The sequence below is a fragment of the Eurosta solidaginis genome, chromosome 1 (assembly GCF_040869045.1).
Source record: "Eurosta solidaginis isolate ZX-2024a chromosome 1, ASM4086904v1, whole genome shotgun sequence".
Taxonomy (NCBI): domain Eukaryota; kingdom Metazoa; phylum Arthropoda; class Insecta; order Diptera; family Tephritidae; genus Eurosta; species Eurosta solidaginis.
In genome coordinates this window covers 49,404,194-49,431,889 of record NC_090319.1, presented here as the reverse complement: position 1 = coordinate 49,431,889, position 27,696 = coordinate 49,404,194, and the positions used below count along the sequence as shown (strand labels likewise).

The window sequence follows — 27,696 nt, the reverse complement described above, 5'->3', positions numbered from 1 at the left end:
TGGGAGCCTTTCCACCCCTTCTGTTCACTTTCAGCCACGATCAAGCTTATTTGTGTTCGACTAGCCTTAGCCGGGCTACTACCATGCCACTCCGCCACTTCTCGTGCCAGGCAGTTACGTAACAGTTATTTTATTACATAGATCCTGGTTTTGATAAGGTATTTCAGTTTGGTCGTTAAACAAACTTCTGGTAATCCCTACGGATTCATTCAGTATGTGTGTGGGCCTCATGGACCGGCCAGTTCCACCAAACCTAACCTGAGGAGTAGTCGCGTTCTATAGAGGCGGTTTATGCGCAGACATGGGAGTTGGGGCTTTCACCGAACAATTAAATACCGCCTCACATGACGGAATGGGGACAAATGCATTTATTTGGGACCTAAGAAGTGCCGGTTTGTTACTGAGCCGTCGAAGTGGAATTATAAGTAGGTTTGTTCCGAGACAATATTGTACTCGATCCTGCACTTATTTATAAATTTCGATAAAAATAATCGATACAAAAATAATATTGTCTCGTATTGTATTCATTAAAAAAGCTCCGCACAAATTATACAAAACACATAATTCTATATAGCCCGGGAACGCAGTATTTAATTATTATGATGCGTAAACTCGTGTTTTTTATTTATACGGGAACGCGACATTACCTAAAGTTGTGTAATTGAGAAAATAATCGAGCTCCAATTAGAGCAAAAGTTACACATCTGTGTGATTGCTACTGTGCAAACTTACTCGATATCTAAGAAAGTACTTGAGGTTATCAACTACGAAAAGTACACGGTACTTGAGTAAAGTACTCGAGTACTTACTCGTAGTTACTCCTGATGCGAGAAAACTATTTATGAGTAACAAATATGTAGAAGTGTAATTATTGTTTGGGTGTAATATACATATCAACGTTTTAAGTTTTAGAGAACGAAAAACTTCGATTTCAAAGTCCGAAAAAATATTTTCCAAAAATGAAACGAGTTATTTTAGTCGAACATAACATCAGCAAAGGAAAAAATCGAAGTTTGGTCGTTTTCTATACTGTAAGAAAAAAAGTTGTAATTTTTTGGCTATAAATTGAATAATTTCGAATTTTTTAAAAACGTGCGAATTAAATTAAAAGTAATGCAAGTTAAGGCAGACATTTCTTACAATTTTAAAACCAATATAATATATATATATCGATTTAAAACGAAGAAGTAATTTCTTAGAGTTTTCGCTTTTTTAACACAATTTAGAAATCAATTCTGGTAATAGCCTAAAAATTACCTAAACAACTGAATGTTGCTTGATTTGCTCTCACCTAAATGGAGAGTGTCGACGTTCATCCTCATTGCCCATTTCATCACCATGTTCTCCCAAGGAAGCGTTAGCCAATTTCGATTTATATTCTTTGTACTCGTCAGTACGTAGAGGCGTCGAAGCATCATCGATTTCATTATCTTCGCTGAAAATATCGGCTGTGGTGGTTAAAGCTCCTAGAAAGTGCAAGCAAAATTTAGTTTTGATTAAAATTTTTTCAATTACATGCAGTGCATATAAAATTCGTTTTTCTGGATATCGATAAAATCAATTTTTTTTTTCAATTTTTATCGGTTCTAATTTTTTGTAGACATATGTAGTTATCTTGATTTGAATCGATCTTTTTTTTTTTGATAGTATCGATAGAAGTCTACTATTACACATTTTGAAAGCATCCCAACAAACATTTAGGTTAGAAAACGATTAGAAGACGAATCGAATTCTAATGTATTTCTCTAAGGTAGAAGGTTAGAGGACGATTTGCGAAACTGTCGCGAATTATAACATACTCGACAAAAAGGGGACTTCGTTCTCGATATCGAGAAAAGGGTTAGAATTCTAATCGAATTCTAACGTCAATTGCTAATGGGTTTCTAATGAGAATTTTTAAGTGATGCGCAATTAAGTTCAGTTATTTAAAATCAGCGAAATTTTCATTGTTTCATTATATCAGATACTTTTATTTGGTTATAAGCTTATAAATTATAATAAAATAAAAATAATTCAAAATCCTATCGTATGTTTCACAGTTTTCAGTACTAGTTATTGTGTTGGAATTTTCGCTTCCACTTATTTCCTCAGGATTGAGCTCGGCATTGGTTTGAGTTACAGATGAGGAAGAGTTTTCTTCATGCCATTCAAATAGCCCTTCAATAATCGGCTCGCTTTCCCTTTTTAACTTTCTTGGATTAATTTTCACTTACTAGTATTTATTATTATAAATAAAAAAACTTATTTCTCAGCTTATAATATTTCCACACAACTTTTCACTAGTTTTATTTTTTTTGTATAACACTGTGACTGATCGTGTCGTGCAAATAATCGATAACTGTGACAATAATCATAACATCGCATTTCTAGTGTTATTCGAATCGTTTCACAGTCGAATTCTAATCGAGTTCTCTAACCTAGTTTTCGATTCGAAATGCATTAGAGAACTACATTAGAATTCTAATGTAAAACTACAATGTTTCTCTAACGTTAGAAACTGTGTTTGCTGGGATTGTGACGTTTTGCTAAAGTTTTATAAATTAACTAGCAGACCCGGCAATCGTTGCTCTGTCCTAGCTTTGGTCTATCTGCATAACTTTTAAGCAGTTTTTCCTCTCACTTTCCCTTCCCCTCTCTGCCCCTTTTCCTTACCTTTTTATTCACTCTTCTCTCTGCCTTTCTCTTTTTCTGCGTCTCTCCTTCCCCGTCTTTTCCCTCACTTATTTTCTGCTCCACCAATCCATATCTCTCTATCTTCGTCCAAATCTATCTCTATCTTTTCCCTCTTTTCTCTTCTCTCTAGTTCTTGTTCTTCTCCATTCCTTTTTCCCAGTCCCAGTCCCAGTCTCAGTGCCAGTCCTAGCCCAAGTCCCACTCTAAGTCGGCCCCTGCTCCATTTACAGAAAAAGGATATCATAAACACTAATCTAGGCAAGGGGCTACCTATATGCCAAATTTCAAGTTAATCGAACCAATAACAGATCTTGTTCGAAAAGATCGGTCCCTGGACTTCTTACCGGAAGAAAAGTATGGTAAATACTAATCTAGGCAAAGAGCTACCTATAAACCAAATTTGATAAAACTGTGAATAGAATTTGTTCGTATAGATCGTTCCCTGGTTCACCTCCCTGAAAAAAAACTTCATAGGGACGCTATCCTAGACATATTTCAAGTTGGATCAAACTGCACACGGTGTGGTAATTTGATTGAAATCGGTTAAGTAGCGGAAAAAAAAACGTGACACGAAGTTTATAAATATTAAGATAGGACTTTTTATCGATTATTTTTTAGTTAGTAGTGTTGAAACCAAAAGAAATGACGGTATGGAACTCCAAGAAACACGTTTTTCAACAACTACTCCTACTAGAATATACCCGCGGTAGGTATGCCTGTCGTAAGAGGCGACTAAAATACCGGATTCAAGGGGTTTGTGTAGCGCAGCCCTTTCAGGTTGCCAGCGCAATACATAGCTTCTCCAAACCCAATTGTCAACCACACCTATCCGTGGCGAATCCTGTTCCATTAACAGCCGAGGCTCTGACGACCCCGAACTCCTCATGGATCTAGGGGGCGGGAGGGCGGTATTGCCTAGAAGGTCGCATGTGGTCATAACAAATCGTTCCCGAGATGGTCGAGCTTGGTACCGAAACGTACCGGATCTGCATCCGGCAAAGGACCATCAACTCGATAACACTCTCCAAAGCCTTCGGGGAGTGTCCTAATCGCTACTACAACAACAACACCAACACCAACAACAACAACAACAACACCAACAACAACAACAACAACAACAACAACAACAACAACAACAACAACAACAACAACAACAACAACAACAACAACAAAAACTGCGAAGGCAAACGCAGAGTTCTCTCTTCCAAAGCGTTTTCTTCGCTTTATGTTGACTTTTATCGGTTCTGGACGGTTAATATGGCTTCTAATCGATTATTGTTTAACTTTTCATATTCAATACATTTAACCAGTATATGTAGATTCGCTATGGATATTATTGGCTAGAGATTATTAAAAACAAGACAATTTACCCGCTCGCTCTTTCTCCCGTTCACGTGTACCATCTTCTGAGAAGTAGAAGGATACTTCATGAAAATGTGCAATATATTCATCATCTGAACTATTCGTCTGAACATGATCCAATAAAGTACGTAATATTTTAGAAAATGATGGACGTTTTGTAGGCCGATGTTCCCAACATTGTTGCATAATTTCATATATCTTATCAGGACAATTGTCTGGACGTTCCATAACACCGCCTTCAATAACGAAGCGTAACACTTGATCATTAGAGTAGCCCTGTATATTGTATAGAATGAATAAGGAAACACGTCAAACATGTTACTGAGTCTAGTAAATTAGAGAGTATTTTCATCAGTCTGTCTCCATTTAATATAATATAAATGTATCTGTTAGAAAGAGACAACTTTATTTCTCTCATACAAAACTTACGGGATATGGCTGTGATGCGAGTGTTACAATCTCCCAAAGCACCACACCATAACTGAACACATCACTGGCAGTTGAATAGATGCCATCACGTAAACTTTCCGGTGGCATCCAGCGTACAGGCAGTAAACCTATTTGTATATAAGATTGAATAAATGAATATTTGAGTTCAATTTTCATACAATTATCTCAATTTTCACACAACACATACCTTTATCTCCCTTACGATAGTAATCGGTCTCGTAAACATCGCGTGTCATGCCAAAATCGCCAATTTTTACTGTCAAATCTGCACCGACCATACAGTTACGTGCCGCTAAATCGCGATGCACAAATTTCTTTGCCGATAAATATGCCATGCCATCACCAATTTCAATGGCCATCTAGCCGGCGAAACAGTTTTTTTTAATTATAATTTCAAAATTAAAAATAACTAAGTCAAAAGAAACCATAAAGAAACTTACCCGAAATACACGACTCAGAGGTGGCGGTTGCACACCAGCTTCACGATATCGAAATGGTGTATCATCATTTAGTACGCTATCAGGTCGATGGGCACGTAGATATGATTTCAAATCACCAAATTTCATCAACTCCATTACTACCAACGCTGGCTGACCAATTGAGCAAACGCCCAACAATTGTACAACATGATGCGTATCGAATTGTTTCATAACACTGGCCTCACTCAAGAAATTTATGCGTTCACGATCGGTTGCATTTTCATTGACGGTCTTAATGGCACATGGAGTATCTTCGTCGCTGCTTAATAAACTCTTAAGTATACCTTCGTATACCATGCCAAATGAACCTTGACCCAGTGGACTTAATTGTATGACGCGTTCACGTTCTACTTCCCAACTATCCGGTACATATTGCATACTAATATAGTATGGATTGACGGTGGGTATAATTTTGATTTCGCTTGGCGGAGCATATTTACGACGCAAGTACCAATAAGCTGCAGCCAATAGCAATAATGCCGAGATGACAGAAGCACATACGGTGGCGATTAAAGCGGCAGACCATTTCTCGGGCTAGAGGAGAGTAAAAGAAGAAGGAAAATTAATTTATTCAAGATTCTGATTCCGATTTCGGTACAAATCATTTGGAATCGGACTCATAGCAAAAGTTTATAAGTTGAAAGGGTCTTTGTCAAACGGTTGCAAAGGTTTGGGCAGTTCTTTGCTGCTACTGGATTATGTACTAGCATCATCTAGTATATTTTAGGCGGTTTTGTAAAAAGATTTTTGCATGAAAATTTATCCTAACGTCGAAGCATCATCGATTTCATTATCTTCGCTGAAAATATCGGCTGTGGTGGTTAAAGCTCCTAGAAATGCAAGCAAAATTTATATCTATATTCTATTAGTCCCAAAAATGGCTAAAGATCGTGTCCCCTTTCTATAATGGCCATTTGATTCTATACACTGCACAAAACTGCTATCATTGGTAGCATGAGAAATGCGATCCTGATGAGTTACAGGGGTGTAAGGACTTCATTCGTCAAGAGCCGTGCTAACTCATCAGCCATTTCGTTCCCTTGTATGATACTATTACCTAATCATCAGATTCGTGGCTCACTTCTTAAACATATTTAAAATGACTATCGGAGACTTGAGAGCTTGAAATACGCCTGGCTATCGGAAAAATTACTACTCTGTAACTGGTACCATTTGTATTTCTTAAGGCTTTACAAACCTTCTTAATACCGAAAACCTAGGGAAACGCACAGATATGGACTGTTACAAAGATTCGCTTGCGCTCCGTTATTTTAGAACCGTTCGTGACAAATGAGATTTAGAATATCTGCGTGTGTTGCCCTTCTGTGCTTGTAGAGAAAAGGATCCTACAGTTTTTACAAAGCCTAGCATAGGAAATATGTATGCAACCAGATTTTTTTGTGATAGATATAGAAGCCACTAACAATAAGTAGGACAAGTACGCTATATCCAGAGATGTAACACCAGAGCCTAAAAAAAAGATTTCGTTCGTTGGCACATTGCATATCGCGCCTCGCACTTTGCATTGAATAACGATTTCGGTTCAGACTCCGAAAAAAAGGTTTCAAAAATTTCCGACTCGTTCTAAAATCACTTTTGTAACATCCCTAGTTCCCAGCGGCGTCATGATGTGGTGGTAGCGTGCTCCGCCTACCTTATCGGAGGCTCTGGGTTCAAATCTCGGGCAAAGCAACATCGAAAAATTTTGAACACTGTCTCGTTTTTTCTTTCACTATGTGACGTATACAGATGCGCAAATCGTAAAAAATTTAGGAGATCTTTCCTTTATAGATCTTGTTTTTAAGTGCTAGGAAACGGGATTATATTTAGTTAAATAAAAAATACTTACGGGAATGTCGATGTAAACAACTTCAGAATAAACACCATCACCAGCTAAAGAATTTGCGCGTACTCTAACGCTATAATTTCCCGTGGGCAACTGCATTATATAACCGTTAGTCAGATTACGATAAAAATCTTCAGTAATGCAACGCTTCTCCTCAACTGCATCTTGTTCGGATTTTTTATAGGAAATTGTATAAGAAACCACATCACCATTTGGATTATCTGGCGGAACCCAACGTACACGCACATTACTACGTGTCGTATTTGTGGGTATTAAATCGACACGCAAGTTTTGCACCATGTCCACACCCTCTGCTCAGCAAAACAGAAAAAATCATTTAATTATAAATTTATTTTTTATACTATCACCAATATTTGTGTACTCACCCATTTTCTTTGTTCTCACAAAACGCATGCGCATATCACTACATTCTTTTCCAGTAGCACCCGTTTCTGGCTCACGACATGCCTCCACTCCAATCATATAAAATGTGAAATGTTTGAGCTTTTGAAATACATATCTGGTGTTAGTAATTGAGACATTTTGTACAAAACTCTCATAGTATTGTCCAGTCGGATCCATGACTGTGTCATTATTACTCGACTCGTCTGTGGGTGGAAGTGTACTGTTCTCATTTGGTCTTGCCGTGTTGGTTATGCTATTAGCCTCACTGGTACTATCAATTACAGCGGTATTTTTTAATATATTGTTTTCGAAATTATCATCTGTGTCACGCATATGCCGCCTCAGAAAGCTATCCTCAGGCTCACCCTCACTGTGGCGTCGTCGTCGCCGCCGTTTGGCATCCATGTCGGCGAGTAATGCACTATCCCTTCCACTGTCATTTCCAGGTGTCTTCGCATCGTCCCGTCTATATATTTTCAAAATTAAGTGAAATAAGGAATTAACTAATGCTTCAGTAGAAATTTTATTTATAGGAGAAGGCACCTGCACTAGGAACAATAAATTATGAAAAAATGTTGGATAGACGATGCCGGAATTTTAAATTGGACTTTCTACAATCTTGAATGATGAAAGGCGTCAGCCAATCGAGTTGCACATCACTACACTTTGTGCCACCGCGTAGATAGCTCTGAACTGCGATAGGTGGTCATCGGAAGTTGTCGCCAAAGCTCGATTGATGGTAAGACTCTACATCGCTTACCGGCCTTCTCTTATTGGGTGTTTACAGCGATTGTGAAGCTTATATAACGGGCAATTATAACGGGAACTTTGAATTTTTCGTCGGCAGTAGCGCAAATTACGCCATCGAGATCACGGTTGTGCCTTCTAGGCGGCAGTTTTAGCCTAGGCCAGCATCTTGAAGTGGTTAGAGTGCAAATAAGCACTTCACATAATTGGAACAGGAAAAAGCTTACATCTTTATTGGGATTCCAATATGCGTTATAGACGTAAGGTGCAATGGGTTAGATAAAAAAGAGGTGGTTGCCTTTAGAAATTCGTACTAAAATAGGCTTGCCTCACGACAGCGGTTTCGCAAGCTTCTCAGCAAAAAATTCGTCAGCGTTAACAAATTCCCATTCGGAGTGGGCATAGAACGTGTAGGTTCGTAAATTTTTAGAAAATATAATAAAACAGCACACAATTTGGAAACGAAGTACGGCCTTAATATCAATTAAAGTGAATCTTGTCAAACTATTATTATTATTAACGATCAGGCCAGCAAGCACATACTTAAATACCGAATCTGTTTTCTTCTTCTTAAATTTTTTTTTAACTTTATTTTACTCACTTCACATAAATAAAATTTTGCAGCGTATTTTCAAAATCAATGCCAGCAACAATAGTCGCTTCACTCGTATCAACTGATCCTGAGTTTAGTCTGTCACCATCACATTTGCAATTTGTAGCATTCGCTTTTTCTGTTGCACCTCCTGGCCTATCGTTGGTTGCATCTTTTTTGTCGCCATCCTTATCAATTTGTGCGGCTGTTTGAAGAAACAAAACGAGCTTATAATTGCAGCACAAATTGTCCAGCTTGAAACAGCTTAGTTATAACTTACGATCTTTGCAGTAGTTACGCGTTTCCATTACTTGACTACGCTTATCCATGATTGCATGTACGCGATAGGTTATGAGATTACCTTGCGGGTTGCTGGGTGGCATCCAGGTTATGACCTAAAATTATTAACAATGTTTGTTGCAAAATTTTGTATAAACTGTTTGATTGTGCTAGAACTAATTGTATCGTCATTTAGAACAAAAATGTCTAATTACTTTACATTACTTACGATTTCTGAACTGGATATCGCATAAGAATTTATATTTTGTACGAATCTTGGCTGCGCTGATTTCGTTCGCAGATGCATTATAGGACTTTGCGCATTACGTTTTTCCGATGATATCGTCCATGTTTTGACATAATATGCATATTGGGTATATGGGTTTAGGTTGCTTAAGATAAATTTTGTCTCTTTGGTGGGATCACTCACAATCCAGCTACAAATTATAAAGCGGAAAGTGAATATGTGTTGAGAAGGAAAACAGTTGAGAATGTTCCCCGCGGGATGAATACTTATCTTGAAAAAAATTCAAAAATTATCGAGACATTTTTTCGGCACCAAAAACACCGACACGCGAAACCCCTATGAAAAACCAGGACCTATTTTATTAAATACCTCCGTCCTCTTGACAAATACTACTGGCTTCTAGGACCTATGCTACTTGCTGGTTTTAAATCTGATAGCCGTACCATTCCTAATAGATGATGTCTTAGCATGGCAAGCGGAGGGCACAATAGACCAATGGTTGCAGTGCGATCCTCAATTAATTATCTAGCCTGGCAAACGCACGGTACGAGCATATTGATCCTTTCCCCCTTAAACCCGCAATTTCGACATCTTTTTTTAGTGACAAGGCCTAATTTAAAAGCATGTGACGGCAGATGGCAGTGTTCAGTCAGAATACCCATCATGCGCCTACAATCGCCTCTTTTCAATGATAAGAGTAACTTTGTTAGTCTAAGCTTGTAAGACCTGGACATGATCTTTGACACATTGCAGCCCCGCGCTTGGTTACATATTTTTCCTGATTGGTCGTTCAAATTCAACTCTCGCCTACTTTTAATCTCGCTCAATCCGATTGGGACGTCTACGGTACGGGGGAATGCGCCCTGTTTAGCTATTTCACCAAATAAAAATGTATATTTCTCTCTTTCCGGATTTTTTTTCAGGAATTGCTTACACTCTAACACATTTTACGATGCTGTGCCATGAGAGATGATTGACTTAATTGTTGCTTGACAGTGTTTCTATTGCTTTAGTAACAGCTACTACTTCCGCCTGAGAAACACCACAATGATCTGGCAGCTTGTAGGATCTGTTTATTTCTGGGTTATGGCAGAGAGGCCCTATAACTTTCATTACATTGGAACAATCAGTGTACGCATGTATAGCCTCGCCTGCCATTTGAACGCCCTTGCCTTCCACCTGTTTTGTGGCTCAAAGAGACCCACCGAAGCCCAAGTAGGGAACTTAGAAAAATTATCATCTAATTGAAAAACCTTATTTCTAAAATTTTGATGTTGCTATGCCCGGGGCGTGAACCCAGGATCTTCGGTGTGGTAGGCGGAGCACGCAACCATCACACCACGGTGGCCGCCGGTGGTTTAGTCTAATATAAAATGAATTTCAAGGTAATCTACGGCATTACATAACATTTCTCTCTTCTGATTTCTCATATCTTTCTGTATCATTTCTTTTCCGCTTTTTTGCCCTGTCTCTCTCCGTCTCCGTCTTGTTTTCGGCCTTTTCATTCATCTAACCTTCCCTTTCGCTTTCTTTCCCTTTTTCCTTTTCCATAAGAGGGGATTTTTCCCTCACTCACCTCACTCTCTCTTTTGATTCCTCATCCACTTCATCCATTTAAACACCATTTATCTTCTTCTTGCTCTTAGTGTTTCCCAATCTCCCTATCGTTTTCCGCAACCCACACTAATCTCGAATACCGGTTTTTTAACCTCAAAATATTTCATTCGTTTACCCCTCACCATTCACTACAACCACTTGTCATTTACCTTCTCATTGCTGTTTTTCTTCTTACTATACTTGCTCTCCGGCTTCCTCTCCCTTTCTATCTACCTTCCAACTTTCTCTTTCCTTCACTCTTCTCCTTCCTGTTCCGTTTTCTCTGTTCTTTCTTTCCACTTACGTTTTCCTCTCTTTTGAATGTTCCTCTGCTTTACCTTTCCCTTTTCCAATCTTATATTTTCTTTACCTTCTTCTCCCCTACCGCGCTACCTTGTCTCTTTACCTCATACTCATTTCCCTCAATATTTTCGAAGTACACCCCCTTTTCTTAAATTTCATGGTAATTTACTTTTAAGAATAATATGCCCAGCATTGTCCAAATATTGGACTTCTATTAAAATATGTTTGCACCTGTTTTTGAAACACTCAAAAGTAAACTTGAATATCCTTCTTACCTGTCATCGCAAACACGTTGTGATACTTTCGTGGCATTCTTGTACTTATCCTCCATATAGTAATATTGATAACCAATGAAACTGCGGTTGTCATTGAAAACCAATGGATTCTCAATTTGTAGTAAGGCAACGAAGCTTGCGATTCTCAAAACGGTAACATTTAACATCTCTGTATTACCTAGAATTCGAAGTATAATGAAATGTAAATAAGTATCATTTGAAATAATTTGGCATCCGTTAACAAGTTTAATTTGATGTGGTAATGGTTATACATGCACTCACATGACCCCTTATGTCCATTAGAATCGGTGGCCACCTCATTTTTGTCAAATGTAGCATTTTCTCGCATCATTGGTAGTAGCTTTTCAATCTCATTGTAACACAATTTTGGATTGAAATGGAAAAAGACGCGACCCCGTTCGATTATCACTGTACGATTTTGACCCCAAATTGTTTCAAGGTCATTATTTTCCAATGCGTAGATGGCAAATCTAGAAATAAAAAAGGTTTAAATTTAATAAGATTGAATTCGGATTACTAGAAGTTCATGAGGGATGAGAGGTTGGGACATTTTTAACGAAGTGGATAATTAATTCGTACGAAAAATCAGAAATAAATTTTCGGGACGAATCGTTCGCTAAGGGTAGGCACCTTGTCGTTGGTCTGCAGGTTTAGCTGTACTACATAACGCCTCAGAATGCTACAAGAGCTAAGTTCCTTGCACCAACACTTTTATGCGACATAAGAGGGCCGAGAGGTTGGTAACCAAGAAAGCTAATTTTATTTGATGATTTGCAACCAGGAGCCATTTCGGCAGTATCTTCTGTACCGAGCCGCATTGGTGAGTATGAACAAAGGGTACTGTAGTGAAAAATGATTCTCTTTCTGTTTATTTCATAGTAGACCGCTGATACTGCTTTGTCGGGAAGGAACAGCATTAAGTACTGCGTCTGGAAGTCGTTCAAAAAACTGACCAGTAGAGCGACCTCTTGTACCAGCGAGGAAGTGGAGGTTGAAGGCAGATTGGTGACAACAACTTTGCCAACGTTTACTCCTACAACCGATATGAAAAGGAGGAAGGTTCAGGCTGAGTGAAGAGGCCGCGGTTAGCTGAACTTGAGAAATATGCTTTTAACAGGCAGAAAGAATCCAGTACCAGATATGCACGTTCAAACCTGAACGGCAGAGGGATCCCAATAGTGAGGAAATAACTACCTCAAAAGATGCAAGTTAGAAAGCGGGAGAAAAAAGTGCTGATGTGCTTCCACCAGAGAGGACAGAAGGGAAAAGGCTGCAGGCCTGCCAAATGCTGCACTCAGAACTGCCATAGGATGTCTCCTTATGATCCCTAAACATAACCTACATAGCGAGACCAAAGAGCTCAACATTATACAGCACACTACCAAGGGGGACATGAGTCACCCTGGTCCAACTTCGTTCTGGATACTGTAACAGGTTAAACTCTTAATTGTCCAGAATCAACCCATTTAACGTAATGTATGTAGGTCCTGAATGCGGTGTGTCCCCACATGACACCAACCATCTTTTCAATTGTAACCTATGCCTCTATGGTCCAACCCTGTTGAAAATGCTGTTTTCCATGGACTCCCGTTAGAGGACTTCGATGACAATTACCTGATGAGAACAATTGACGTACCAAAGCAGTTTCTGACTGTAGCCCTAATTGATACAAACAATTTCTTTGGGCACCTATCAACTGAGATGTATAGATATGTACAAATAGAGGTTCTTAATGGTCAAGACCGGGAAGAGGCAATACGGTCCCATAAACCGCTTCTAATTTTCGATTCAGGTTCATGGTTGTTATATACATATAAACTTCATGATCGTTATATACCTAGAACAATTTTTCGGAAAATGGGCGAAAACCTTATGGTTCGAAAGGGAGAGACATTTGAAGATGGTGGGGACGACGATGAGCTTAAGAGAAGGAGTTGGAGGAGATGGGAGAGGAAAAGACGAGCGCGAGGAATAGGGGGTGGTATAAGCTTAGAGTGTGGAAAATGAAAAAAAAGAAGTGGGTTAAGAAGTCGGATGTCTATTTTGCCTTCACCTACATGTCGTCTAATGAGTGAAATAACATCAGCTGATGGGTTTACAAAAAGAATTAAGAGACAGGGCGTTCTGAGGTAGAGCATTTTTGAAGCAAAGTTTAAAATAGGGTGGTTTAGAAAAATATTCCCAGGTGAGTAGGGCGCTTTCGAACCGGAAGCCGAACACTGAGCCGTCGATGTGTGTGAGCGCAGCGACTAAGATTCAGCAGAGCAAGCAGCAAATAATGTTTCGCTTGTCTTTCAAGCATTAACCATCTCATGCGTAAACTCATAGCTCAAGTTTTCTTTCATTATTTTCTCTTTGTACACACATACCACAAACATTTTTATATCGCGGCACTGCTAGCGTGGTGCACAACTCATGTAGACACATATAATTATGCCTTGAAGTGGTCTCCCTTGTGGTTATTAGTCCAGCCGGCATTAGCCTTCAATAGATCGGTAGCCTTATACATGAAGATAACGATAGAACTTCCGAGTAGATGCAAGTACCCATCTTACCATTTGGACAATTTTGAAATTTCAATAAGAGCTTCAACTTATTAAAAAATATAAATACCAACAAATTCAAACAAAACAAAACAAAAATTTCAAAAGGGTTGCAACACTGAAAAGGTTATGATTTTCATACTCAGCTGTACTTGTACATAGGGTATTATAACTTTGATTGGATAACGGTTGGTTGTACAGGTATAAAGGAATCGAGATAGATATAGACTTCTTAGACTTATCAAAATCATCAGTATAGAAATAAAATTTTACTAAACCCCGTCCGTTCGTGCATTAACATGATAATTTCAGCAAATATTGAGTTATCTTCAACAAATTCGGTATACAGGCTCATCAGAATATATTGCCCACTTTTTCGATATCGAATATTTAGAAAAATGGAAATAATGAGATAATTCAAAAACGAATACCGGCAAGCTAATGAAATTTGGTTGTGGATTTGTTTTATGGGGCAAAACATAAAAAAAAAATTTGTAATATGGGCTTGGCCCCACCTACATTTAGAAGAAGAAAATTTGAAAGTTTAACAAGCCGTAAATCAAAAGGCGTTAAAGATATTACATTGAAATTTGGCGGAGACCTTGCGAAATTATATAGACTTGGTGAAGATAAATAAAATCGGTTAAGGCCCACGCCCACTTTTCCTAAAGGTCTAACCTTAACAAAGTTTGCAATAACTCTATGGTATTTAACTACATTTTACTGATATTCTACATCAGTAGTGGTATGGTTGAGCTTAGTTCAAAACTTAAACAAAGTTTGAAAGTGAGCGTGACCCGCCCCTTTTTTCGTTACTTTTTCCAAAATACTTTTAATGCAAGGGGTCGAAGAAAAATCTCACAATACGAACGTAATTTGGCATAAACATTTTTTCATATCTACAATTGTTTGCTCTGAAAATGAGCAAAATCGTCTGAAAGCCACTTCTACTTTAGCCTTTTAAGTGCACAGCTGGGTATGTAATGTTCAGTTTCACCCAAACTTGGACTTTCTTACTTGTTTCATTTAATTTTAAAGCATTCGAAACTTACTTATTTTCAGCGAGCTCAGTTCCAGCTATACGTTTTAAATGCTTAAAAAACGACAATGAAGTCAGACCATAAGTGCCTTGAATTTTCAGAAATGTGGTGATCTCTTGTATGGATGCCAAGCCAGATTCCAGCTCTTCCATTAAATGCTCTAAAATAAATGATATGACGAAAATGTTTCGGTTATTATAACTTCAAGTCACAAATGGTAGTAGTCAAAACTTACTTCCGCCACGCTTAATATTTATGGTTAGTCCATTTCTCTCTATATGAGTACAGCCGGTAAAATCTTTAGCACGTTCCACGCTATCGATTAATGCACCATTACACTTTATCACACAATTATCACCGCAAGCTTCACATGTTGTACCGATTTTATTATAACCATTTGGGCAACGAGTCGAACATTTGCCGTCAAAGGGCACAATAACTTGAGGTTTGTTGTTTTCGAACTTTGTGCCAATACCGATACAATCCTCAGCAGTGAGACAACGACGATCCAAGTACTAAAGAAGAAATATAATATTTAATTTGATATTTTTGGTTATGTAATCGAGCTAAATTTACGTTGAAGTATGTTGATGGACACTGTTTGATGCAGGTGTTGTTGTAGATGGAATAATCACGACAGCTCACGCACGCATCCAAATTATTGGGTGCACAGCCACCAATGCAGTTTTCGTTGCAACATGTATTTTCATCCACACAATTACCCTTGCAACGATCTGGGCAGACTGTGAAATAAATTTACAGGATTAACGTATAACCTTTATAAAATGGGGGATGGTTAAGAAAAAGATATATTAAAAGTTGTCAGAAGGCTTAAACCCGAAATTGATAAGATAGCCCAACGAAGGTACAAATATTTGGGCCGAAGCTTAATCGGGCGCTAATCGATGCTGGGTAGTTCTTGCTGTATAAGCGATAAAAGCTCCCAAAGGTTTAAGAGGGTTCTATTGATGGTGATAGTTTTTGCCGGATATAGATCCGCTACACTCCGGAAACTACCACCTTCAAGATAGTCCGGCTGACTATCTCGGAAATGATTTGATCTTTGAGTAGGGTAAATTTTAAATAATCTATGAATTTCGCCAATATATTTATGTTTATAATTACCATAGACACTAATTACGCTTGGAGACTAGGCCACAAAACTCCATTTCCATGTTACAAAAGTGTAAGTTTATATGGAGAGTTTCCGCAATTGATGCTAGGCTTAAAAGCTCAACGACTTCGCTATCGGCTACAATACTAATCCTGGAATTATGAGCTTTCGGACTTCGCGCACTCCAGCAGTCGTACTAACTTCTACAAAAACGCCAACAACTGCCCTTATCCAAGCTTCACGTCAGTCGGAACAGGACCGGTAAGAGGGACTCATCTGTGGTAGTGAGCTATTTAACTAGATAACGTAGACGCAGAAGTTGAAGGAAAGGTTGCAGGTTGAGTTTTCTGTGTGGAGCACGAAGTAAGCTACAAGTTCAAGCTACCCGGTCACTGCAGTGTCTTCCGAGGGAAAGTTGCAGCGCTTAAGGATGCGGTGGATCCCATCCATCCAGGTATTCACAGCTAGGTTAGGTTAGGTTGAATTGGCCGGTGCATGAGGACCTCGCATAGACTGATTGCGTCCGTAGTGTTACCAGAAGTTTGTTTTAACGACCAGGAGCTATGTTATAAAATAACTCCGTCCTATTGGCAAATACTAGAAGCTTCCTAGGACTTAAGCCACTTGCTGCTTCTAGATCTGACAGCTGAATCACTCCTAATAGCTGGAGTCTTAGCCCGCACTTCCTACATCTGCTATCACTGACCAAGCCTAATTTAAAGGCATGTGACGCCAGAAGGCAGTGCCCAGTCAGAATACCCGTCATGAATCTACAGTCCTCTCTTTTTAATGATATAAGCAACTTTGTTAGTCTAAGGTTGTAAGACCTACACATAATCTTCGACACTTTTCAGCCCCGCGCTTGAACCCACGCCTTTCCCGCTTGGTCGATCATGTGCACCTCTCGCCTTCGCTTAATCTCGCCAAGTCTAATTGGGACGTCTACGGAGCTAGCTTTAAGGGATGCGCCCTTTTTAGCTAGTTCGTCCGCTTTTTCATTCCCATCTATACCCATATGCCCTGGGACCCAATATAGATGTATGCTTCTCCCAGTCCCGATTCTCTCCAGAGACTGCTTACACTCTAACACGCATTTAGATGCTGTGCTATGCGAGATTATTGCCTTAATTGCTGCTTTAGGGGAGGGGGTCTTTTGTCAAGAGCTGAATGTAAGCCGCAAGTTTAAGTTGGCTGATCACTGCAGTATTTTCCAAGAGGAAGTTGCTGCGATTAAGGATGCGGTGGATGAAATGCTATCCAGTGCTACTACGGTTAGGGAATTTAACATCTACTCTGATAGCCAAGTGGCTATCAAGGCCTTGAGCTCAACTACAGTGCGATCGAGGGTGGTCTGGGAGTGCCTGACCTCGCTTGCGATTTCATCAAACTATTTTACAATTAAGATTATCTGGGTCCCGGGCCATAGTGATATCCTGGGTAACTGTCAAGCTGTTAGCCCGCATCGGTACAACTGAACCGGATGAAGATGGCTGTAAGGATTTCGGGATTCCGCTGGCCACCTGTGGTTTGCTACTCCATAACTGGGCCTCGAGTCAGCTCAGCAAACGTTGGGCGGACATCACTTCTTGCAGGATAGCAAGATATTTCTGGCCGAAAGTGGATGACAGGAGGTCTGCCGAAATAATTGGGTTCACTAAGGCTTACCTATCAATGAACATTGGGGTTTTGACAGGGCACTGTACCATGGGTATCCATGCGGTACGTCTCGATATACTGGAAACTCCATCCTGCTTCAGCTGTATGGAGGATGATGAGGTGCAATCACCAAATCACTTTATGCTTGATAGCCCAGCTTTTGCCAGAACTAGGCGAAGGTACTTCGGCCGCGACTCACTTGGATCTTCCGCGGAATTATCCAAAGTTGAGATCGATATCATTCAGAGCTTTGCTACCCAACGATTTTCTAAGTAGCCATATCTATGTCACCGTTATTTTATTGTTTGTGGTATCTCAACGGACCTTCATGTTGGCCCTTATCAGGGCAGCTACCACCTAACCTAACCCATCTGCAGCAAAAGTGTACCTTTTTGCTACCTAACCTTAAAACTAGAACTTTCAAATTTCAAAAGATTGGTTATGTAGTAAACTCGTCCCATTCACTTCAATCGTTTCGTTTTCCATGGAAAGGTCTAAACAACGAAGTGAGTGGCGATGATATGAGCTTATCTGTAACATCGCCCTTAGCCTTTTAAATTTTCTTGACTAACTTCTCTTTAGGTTAAAGAACTTTTAAACTTACTCTTCTGACACATTTTGTTGTTCCAACATCTTCTTTGTCCTTCGTATTCTCTGCATACCAAGTCATGTTCTGTGCCATCTTCTCTTATATTCTTTCCATCTCCCGGACATTTTGGACATTCAATTAGTTTACTGTTGTTCTATTACATCGAAGAGAGAGAGAGAGAAATTAATGTTGGCTTTACAAGATGCGATACCCATAGTGTTTAACAGCAAGTGTGTTATGTTATCTGTCAAATACTTTGCCAGGCAGGCGGATATGAAATTTGACAGCACTTGGACTGCTTCAACGAGTGATAGAATCAAACGCAAGATGAAAACAGCCGCCTAAGGCTAATTGATACTTTGACTTGCTTACCTTAGTTTGCACACTCGACATTATACACTATTCGGTAACCCAACATTCAGTTACTATACTCACATCTATGGTCATCTCTGCGTCTTTGTTTAGTATACGCTTCCATGCGATTGTGTCTACATAGCAGAGCACAACATTGTTTTCAAGACGTACACCACCCCGCGCTATAGTCGTTAGTTTTCCCAGACCCAAATCTTCCATATGCGGATTATAGTAAACGATGAGTGCATAACCCTCAAACAGAGTTGAACCACGAATAACACTCAAATTGGGAAAAATTTGTGACAAAGAGCGTAAATGATGTACACGATAGACAATAACAAATTCAGTTACTTCCGTTAATAATGGAAACGATTCGGAAAATTCTTCTATGCTATGATGATTCATGAGTGAGATGAGTAGGAATCCTTCTATGACCGTGCAGTTGCGTAACTCTTTCAATGAGTCTAGTGAGTTGCGCATATCCAGAGAGCGACAAACTGCAAAAGAGAAAAAGAACGCAAATAATTATTTTATTATAATATGAGTGTTCTGAAAATAGAGAAACGCAGCATTGAATTGAATTACGCAATATAGTATATAAAAAATGTTTCCTTATAAACTGAAAAGAGATGACATTCGACTCCAGAGTCATTGAAAAAAATTTGAGAAAAATCCACGCCAAAAATGAGAGTATTGCGGTGCATTTAAGTAAATTTCAGCTAAAGATCGACTTTCTTGCATCCGCCAGACTATCGAGAGCATCTACCTAGAAATCTGAGTCACTTTGCCCACAGATCTCCTATTTGTCTTAATCTTGCCAGCTTATGCAGACAATATAGTCAAAATATGCTCGTATACGACATAGTCAAAGTGTTGGTGCGGTTGTTATCCTAACATGCTTATAGAGACTGTGAGACCTAACAAGCATCCTGGTTCTTTCATTGGAAGTTCGTTGCCTTCACTGAGTATTCCTCGATATTTCTCAAACGATGAGATCACCCAATGGTGGCCGTACGGATTAATATCCATTTTGAATATTTGTACGGGCGTCGTCAGCAGTTTCCTTCCTTAGACATTGATGCCCTCAATGATGCAGAAGGAATAGAAATTTAGAAGGCTAGACGTCAGCGAGGCCAATTTCAGATTTTCCATGTTTGTTGGATTAAAAAAACTCAGCTACTGCCGTATCCACAAATTATTTAGATAAAACAAAAAAAAAAAAAACAATGTTGCCGTAGAGTTCTTTAAAACTTCCCCTGCTTTGTCTAAGCGTCCTTAAATTTTAATTGTTGCGATTTTAATGTTTTGGATGTTGAGTTGAGCAAGGTTGACTGGGAGTCCTCGTTTAAAAATAACGAATTTGCAGCCTGTTTTACCATTTTTAAAAGCTCCCTAGCTTCGCTGTGTAATAAATTTGTCCCTACTTTTAAGAGCAAAATTTACAAGATTCCCTCGTGAGAAATAAGTTTTTCAAGAATAATAAAAATACGGAAAGATCCAACTACTTTGAGTTGTATGTTTCTTATAATAAAAAATTCAATGATTTCAATAAGTTACTTTACTCGAATTATCTATCTAACTTTGAAAAAAATATTAAGAATAATCCCAAAAGCGCTAGTTGGAGTCAATTAGGACTCGCCACTCCAACCAACCAACCAACCACCAATCCCAAAAGCTTCTGGTCGATATAAAGTCTAAAAAAAAATGGTTCCAGCATTCCTAAAACTGTCTTTTTTGTCATCTTCAATTAATGAGGCCGCTAATCTATTTGCAAACTTTTTCTCTTCAAACTTTGTGTCAGAAGGGGAATTAACGGCCAACGAACGTTCCGCTTTACGTCTTAATATAAAAGACTCATACTCCTTCTCTATTAACTTTGGGTCCTTAGCATTATCAGAAAATGATGTTGTCGAAGGGTTGAATTCCGTCAAGGATTCCGCTCAGACGGATGTTGACGGGCTTTCCATGAAATTCTTGAAGAATTGCACCTCGCTTGTGAGGCCTCTCATGTATATTTTTTAACCTTTCTTTATCTTCTGGAGTGTTCATTGATGATTGGAAAACCACTTCTATCACCCCTATCTTTAAAAATGGTAATAATAGTGATATCTCGAACTACAGGGCTATTTCTAAATTATCATCTGTTGCTAAACTGTTTGAATGCATCGTGAAAGAGGAACTTTATTTTCAAGTGAAGCATCTTATTTGTCCAAATCAACACGGATTCGTAACTGCGAGGTCAACTGTTCAATCTGTCGGTCTTTACCGAGGATTGCCATTCATGCTTTCGGAATGGCCTTCAAATTGACACGATTTATACTGATTTTTCCAAAGCATTCGACAAAATTTCTCATAGTACTCTCATTAAAAACTCAGTTTTATGGGTCTTCATTCTAGTTTCCTTAAGTGGCTCAAGTCTTACCTGCATTGCAGAAGTTGCACGGTTGCTAAAGACGGTGAGTTTTCGGAACCATTCTCTGCTACATCTGGTGTACCACAAGGTAGCATCTTAGGGCCTTTATTATTCATCTTATTCATAAATGATATCTCTTCTTGTTTCAAAACGTCTAAATATCTTTTATATGCATGATCTTAAAATTTATTCCGTGATAAGTGGATCACACGATTCGTTAGTGCTCCAAGGGGGAGCTTAATAACTTTTTTGAATATTGTGTTGTGAACAGACTTTCTCTTAATATAAATAAACTTAATAAATAAATGCCACAAAGTGTCTTATTCGAAGATGATTAAACCGTTGGAGACGTGTTACTATTTAGCGGACCCATGCCTAACCGAGGTTAGTGAAATTAAGGATCTAGGAGTGTACTTTGATAGTAGACTTAGTTTCAACACGCATTTAAATTATATAATTTCTAGTTCCTTCGTTACGAAATTTTGATGTTTTTCGTGTTGGGGTTAACAGAACAGTTTATGGTTCCAATGCCCCATTGTGCAGAACACTGTCGGAATATAACTGTTCAGCGTGCTTTGCACACAGAGTATATTAACTTTGATTGGATAACGGTTGGTTGTACAGGTATAAAGTAATCGAGACAGATATAAATAAAATAAATGTAAGGCGCGATAACCTCCGAAGAGATCTAAGGCCGATCTTCTCTTCCAATTTGCGTCATAAATCAAAAATCGTTAAACCTATCGTAACAAAATTCGGCAGAGAGATTGCCTTTACTAAAAAGAATGCTTTGAAGAAAAATTAACGAAATCGATTAAGGACCACGCCCATTTTTATATAAAAGATTTTTAAAAGGGTCGTGGACGAATAAGATAAGCTATAAAAAAAAATAAAATAAATGTAAGGCGCGATAACCTCCGAAGAGATCTAAGGCCGAGCTTCTCTTCCTATTTGCATCGTGCTCGTCTTGATTTTCCCTACGAATTGGCCGAACGGGACCTACATGTTTTATGCCGACCCCGAACGGCGTCTGCAAGGCAGATGAGTTTTCACTGAGTGCTTTTCATGGCAGAAATACACCCGGAGCGCTTGCCAAACACTGCCGAGGGGCGACCCCGGTTAGAAAAATTTTCTTCTAATTGAACAAACTTATTTCTAAAATTGTGATGTTGCTTTGCCCGGGGCGTGAACCCAGGGCATACGGTGTGGTAGGCGGAGCACGCTACCATGACACCACGGTGGCCGCCGATAAGCTATATCTTTGCAAAAAAGAGCTTTATAACAATGGTATTTCATTTCCCAAGTGGATTTTTAACAATAAATAGGAAAAACTTCAAATTTAAAAAAATGGGCGTGGCAACGCCCCTTTTATGACTAAGCAATTTTCTATGTTTCGGGAGCCATAACTCGAAGAAAAATTAACGGATCTTAATAAAATTGGGTACACAAATTTTCCCTGAAGCAAGAAATATTTCTAAAAAAATGGACGAGATTGGTTAAAGACCACGCCCACTTTTATATAAAAGATTTTTAAAAGGGTCGTAGAATTTTACTTTCGAAATTGAATTATAACATTAAATTTGAAAAGGGCCTAAATTTGAAAAATGGGTGTGGCGCCGCCCCTTTTTTTGTCTAAGCAATTTTCAATGTTTTGGGAGCCATAACTCGAAGAAAAATTAACGGATCGTAATAAAATTGGGTACACAAATTTTCCTTATAGCAGAAAATATTTCTAGTAAAAATGGACGGGATCGGTTAAAGACCACGGCAACTTAGATATAAAACAAGTTTGAAAGGTTTAAAAGGGTCGTAGACTAGAATAATAAGCTACAACTTAGCAAAAAGTAGTTTTGAATCAATGACATTTCACTTATCAAGTTTTATTGTAAGAGGAAATGGGGAGACATTTTTTTTAAGCGGGCAGTGCCACGTGTTATGTAGAAAAGTAATTTATCTGAAATGAAATGTGCAATTGAAGCTCACGCTGAGTATATAATGTTCGGTTACACCCGAACTTAGACACCTTTACTTGTTTGGATATAGGTTTAACCTATTCTAAATCGGTAATTCATTTAAAATTAAAAACTTATTTTTTAAGCAATTTTTAACTAGCGTTTTTATATATATACTTTAATCTTAAGTGTCTGCTGTATTTTTTTAGGCATAAATAAATGGTATATTAAAAAACTAACTAAGTTTAAGCCTAGCTAAACCATTTACAGTATATACAATGTATATTAGGGCGGGTCGATTTAAAAATCGCTCATTGCTCTGCGAAAATCGTATTCTAGGGATCAAAATAAGAAACTTTGCCGAAGGAACCATACCTCTAAAACGAATTCTGATGTCCCCCCCTTTGGGTCGAACTTTTGGGAAGGGGCAATTTCAATTCTACCTGCTGTGTCTTGTGGTGGCTTAAAAAAAAACAACACAAGCAATTTTACGATCTGCAATTGTGTCACAGTGATACCTTCATTTTTTAAAACGGTTGAATAAAAAACCCACACAACTATGTTTACGACATGCAAATGCATCTCAGTGATGCCTTGGTTTTAAAAGGGGGTTGTAAAAACGCTAATTTAAAATTTTTTTTTTTAATTTCTTTTCTATTATTAAGTTAAATTTATTTTTTCATTTACATATGTTCTGACTAAATAAATTTCTAAAGAGAAAAATAAACTCCAAAAAGAAAAAACATAGGCATTTCAAAGTGGGATTTTTTAAAATTTGCCCCTACGACCCTAAGGGTGGGGGGGGGGACATCAGAATTCGTTTTAGAGGTATGGTTCCTTCGGCAAAGTTTCTTATTTTGATCCCTAGAATATGATTTTCACAGAGCAATGGGCGATTTTTTTGCCTCCCCACAAATCGACCCGGCCTAATGTATATATATATATATATGTATATATTGTATATACAGTATATACAATGTATACATATTTATAATATATATCCCATACAACCGACTGTTCAGGTAAGAGGATTTTCATCATTTTTTTCGAAATCGATTTTTAGTCCGATCTTGATGATTTTTTCAGACAACAATCTATGCCCAATACGTAAGCTTGTGGTAAAATTTGATGTTGCTAGCTGTTAAAATGAGGCAGAAATGGGGCAGAAATGGCGAAACCCCTCTTATTGAACAATCGATTGTATGGGAAGTATATGCTATAGTGGTCCGATCCGGTTGATTCCGACAAATGTCAAATCCCCCATGAAAATATACCTGCTTACTAAATTTCATCAAGATATCTCAAAAATTGAGGGACTAGTTTGCGTTCAAACAAACGGACAGACGGACAGACGGACATGGCTAAATCAATTTAGCTCGTCCCCTGATCATTTTGGTATACTTATTGGTGGGTCTAACGGAAACATATACATAAAAAATGATTTGGTGCCTTGAAAATGAAAAAAATCGATTTCGACCAAAACAAGTCCTAAAATCCAAAAAAAAAAAAAATTTTTTTTTTAAAACTGTTAATGCCAACGTTTTTATCGCATAATTTTAAGTGGGATAGGAACTATGAGACAAATTCGTTTTCATCGGCAACACGTTTGCACGTTTCTGAAGAAACCCTTAAAAAAATTGCGAAAAAATATATTTTGTCACCAAAACACTCCTCAAAACCCAAAAAATATTTTTTTTTTCAAAAAACTGTTATCGTCAAAGTTTTTAGCGGACAATTTTGAGTCGGCAAGGGTGTACACGAAAATTTTAAAATCAAATGAAAATTTTTTAAGTAGGTCATGAAAAAAACCTTAAAAATCAAAGAAAAAAAGTAAAAAAGCTCAAATTTTGCAAGCTCGAAAATTATTTTTTTTGGTATGCTTAGTGGAACTTTTTTTCCTGAGCCCAAAACCTATCGAAAAATCGATGGCGCGATATAGGTTAATAAATCGACCCAGTTTAATATACATATTGTAACGAATTTACTGCAAAACCTTTTATTTGCCCTTCTTCTGCTAAGTTCGAGTCACTAAACTGTTGAATAACTCCAATATTGAATAATGGAAAAATGGCCTTTATTAAAGTACTTCACAATAACACTTATACTTTGCAACTAGCTTGCTTAACAACCAAACTGATTAATAGCTCAAATAAAACTCTACTATTCAAAATAATACTGCTATGGCTCGCTAGATAGAATCTTAATCGAAAATGCTTGATAGCTCAAATCAAACTGAATTCCAGCGCCTCTACATTTGCTGCCTTTTATACTCTCTGATTTCAACTTTCGCATCTTTTAGGCGCTTCCAGAATCTACTAGTCCATCAGCTCTCAAACTTCTCAGCTGTAACTACAATTGCACGATTTTATAGCTTTTCTCATTGCATACTTTCAGGAGTATCTCAGATATATGCATGTGTTTGTGCATTGATTCTCCGCTGCTCGTATACGTACATGGTACATATGTGTAGACGCAATTGTTGTTTCGTTTATGTAGATACATAATGATTGAATTATTGATGTCAATTCACGTCACTGCTTAGCATCGGCTTAGAGATAGCAGCACCCCTTAGTTTTGCTAATATTCGTAACAATATATTTCACTTGTAGCTAAATTGTAGACTACAAATTCGGTTAATAGAATGAATAGAAGAACGACGAACAAGACATATCAGACCCAAACTTTTTCAGTTTATGCTTATGAACAACACCTTTTAGTAGTTGAGCCACACTTCGAACTGATTTTACTGAAACTTGCCATTTAATTACCGCATATTTAAATCTGCTTAAAACTCTCCTTGATTTGATCTAGTTTAGATTTTATGAGCACCTAAAGAAATCTTTCCACATAACTCAAAGAAGAAGCACAAGTCAAATATGTATTCACTTTCAAATCACGTGCATCATGTTTCTATTTAAAAGCACCTATCGTAAATTTGTAAACCGTCGAAAATATGTATGTAAGTACACTGTGAAAAGTGTATACTTCCATGCATCCATTTAAGCACTACTGCTTCTGTTTATTAATTTTCGGTTTTTTAAAGTTTGTCACGACAAATCACTAACAGAATTAATTTTGTTGCCAACTGACAAATGTATTTGGGCCGAACTTTTTGAATTTATGAATGAATTGATAAATGTGCGGAATTTTAGTAATTAACGCCAGTTCGTATGTTTGGGAATTCCTAAAGAAAGGAAGCCACATAGAAAAAACGTGCTTAGCATAAATACATTTTTCTCAATTATTTTAGGCTCAAAATATGTGATAGAATTTGGTAAAACCAATTAACAATTTTTTTTTATCTCGAGCCATACGTTTAACACCGTCATTACTAAATTTAACAAAAATCTATGGAAAATTCTAAGATATATATGTAGACCCGGCGTTGAGGCGCATAGCGTTAACAAGTGCAACAAGACCAATGCCACGGGGCAGATTGAGCGCAGATCGTACGGCCATAGTAGTATAGCGTCTTTTACATCCACGATAGAAGTGGAAGGTTGGCGCAAGGGTGCTTAAATGGCAGACGAGGCGACACCCGTGAATACCGATGGTCCCAAAGTAATGGAAGGAGTAGAGTCTGCGGTATACTGCGCATGGAAAAAAACAAATCCTAGTAGTAGCAGCCGTGACTAAATCATTAGAAACACTGGAGGAAAATAACTTAAATTGCAGCCGCGTGAACTTTGCATTGACAGCCAAGCAGCAATTAAGGCTATAATCTCTCATAGCATAACAACTAGAAGTGTGTTAAAGTGTAAGCAATCCCTGGAAGGAATCGGGATGGAGAAAAATAAACATCTTTATTTTCATATTACTTACTTACTTACTTACTTAATTGGCTCTTAACCGTTTAAACGGTTATGGCCGTCCAAAAAGGCGATCCAGTCGTTTCTTTTCTCTGCCAACCGGCGCCAATTGATCACACCAATAGAGTTTAAATCGTTTTCCACCTGGTTCTTTCAGCGAAGTGGGGGCCGCCCTCTAGGCGGGTTCCGATAGAAACACTTTCTTGGCCGGAGCGTCATCCTTCATTGGCATAACATGGTCTAGCCAGCGCAGCCGGGCGACATTAAAAGAAAGCGAGAGCTGCAATGCCCGATCAAGCAGAAAAGGCTTGGAACCAAACGCGGGGCTGTGAAATGTCGAAGATCATGTGGAGGTCTTACAACCTTAGATTAACAAAGTTACTCTTATTATTGAAAAGAGGGGACTCAAAGATCATGATGTTTAATATGACTGGACACTTTAAATTAGGCCTTATCAGTGATAGCAGATATAGGAAGTGCGGGTTAGAGGAGGAAACGATCGAGCACGTTTTGTGCTCGTGCCCTGCCTCCGCAAGGCTAAGAGTACAGCTATTACCCTGCAAAAATCGTTGGATCATGTGGTCCACTTGTGTCATACTGGAGTACTTACAATTATACTCCACTGTAATGCAGCAATGGACCAACTCATGTTTCTACACGAACATATTGTAAGCCGAACATTGCTCGTTTTTAAGCATTGTAATCACTACACGATGTTTATTGGACTGTGGGTACTCTATGGATTACTCCGATGTAATGCGGAGCTGGAGTATATGGTCCAGCCCTAGGACATCGCAATGTTAATTGGACCATATTTTTTGTATGAATTATGGTTAATTTTGGAGCACTCGCTTGGTCCATAGCGAGTACTCCATACATGCATGCATGGAGTACTCGCGATTTTTGCAGGCTAAGAGTGGCACAGATATAAGATCTAAAAACAGGAAGTAA

The 27,696-nt window shown here is 38.3% G+C and overlaps 1 protein-coding gene across 20 annotated transcripts in view; it reads right to left on the bottom strand.

The window, feature by feature from the left end:
• The window catches only part of InR (Insulin-like receptor), a 548,799-nt gene that overhangs the window by 4,804 nt on the left and 516,299 nt on the right, over positions 1–27,696 (bottom strand). For all 20 annotated transcript variants that reach the window (XM_067788935.1, XM_067788941.1, XM_067788967.1 and 17 more), the window contains 17 exons: positions 18,653–19,068; positions 18,233–18,371; positions 15,435–15,601; positions 15,094–15,373; positions 14,871–15,018; positions 11,537–11,745; positions 11,255–11,432; positions 9,063–9,270; positions 8,835–8,949; positions 8,564–8,759; positions 7,197–7,681; positions 6,814–7,121; positions 4,926–5,498; positions 4,673–4,844; positions 4,465–4,592; positions 4,044–4,311; positions 1,292–1,466 (listed from right to left, as the gene is read on the bottom strand). In XM_067788935.1, coding sequence (XP_067645036.1) covers positions 1,292–1,466; positions 4,044–4,311; positions 4,465–4,592; positions 4,673–4,844; positions 4,926–5,498; positions 6,814–7,121; positions 7,197–7,681; positions 8,564–8,759; positions 8,835–8,949; positions 9,063–9,270; positions 11,255–11,432; positions 11,537–11,745; positions 14,871–15,018; positions 15,094–15,373; positions 15,435–15,601; positions 18,233–18,371; positions 18,653–19,068 — 4,165 coding nt within the window. The remainder of the gene's footprint in view (positions 1–1,291; positions 1,467–4,043; positions 4,312–4,464; positions 4,593–4,672; positions 4,845–4,925; positions 5,499–6,813; positions 7,122–7,196; positions 7,682–8,563; positions 8,760–8,834; positions 8,950–9,062; positions 9,271–11,254; positions 11,433–11,536; positions 11,746–14,870; positions 15,019–15,093; positions 15,374–15,434; positions 15,602–18,232; positions 18,372–18,652; positions 19,069–27,696) is intronic.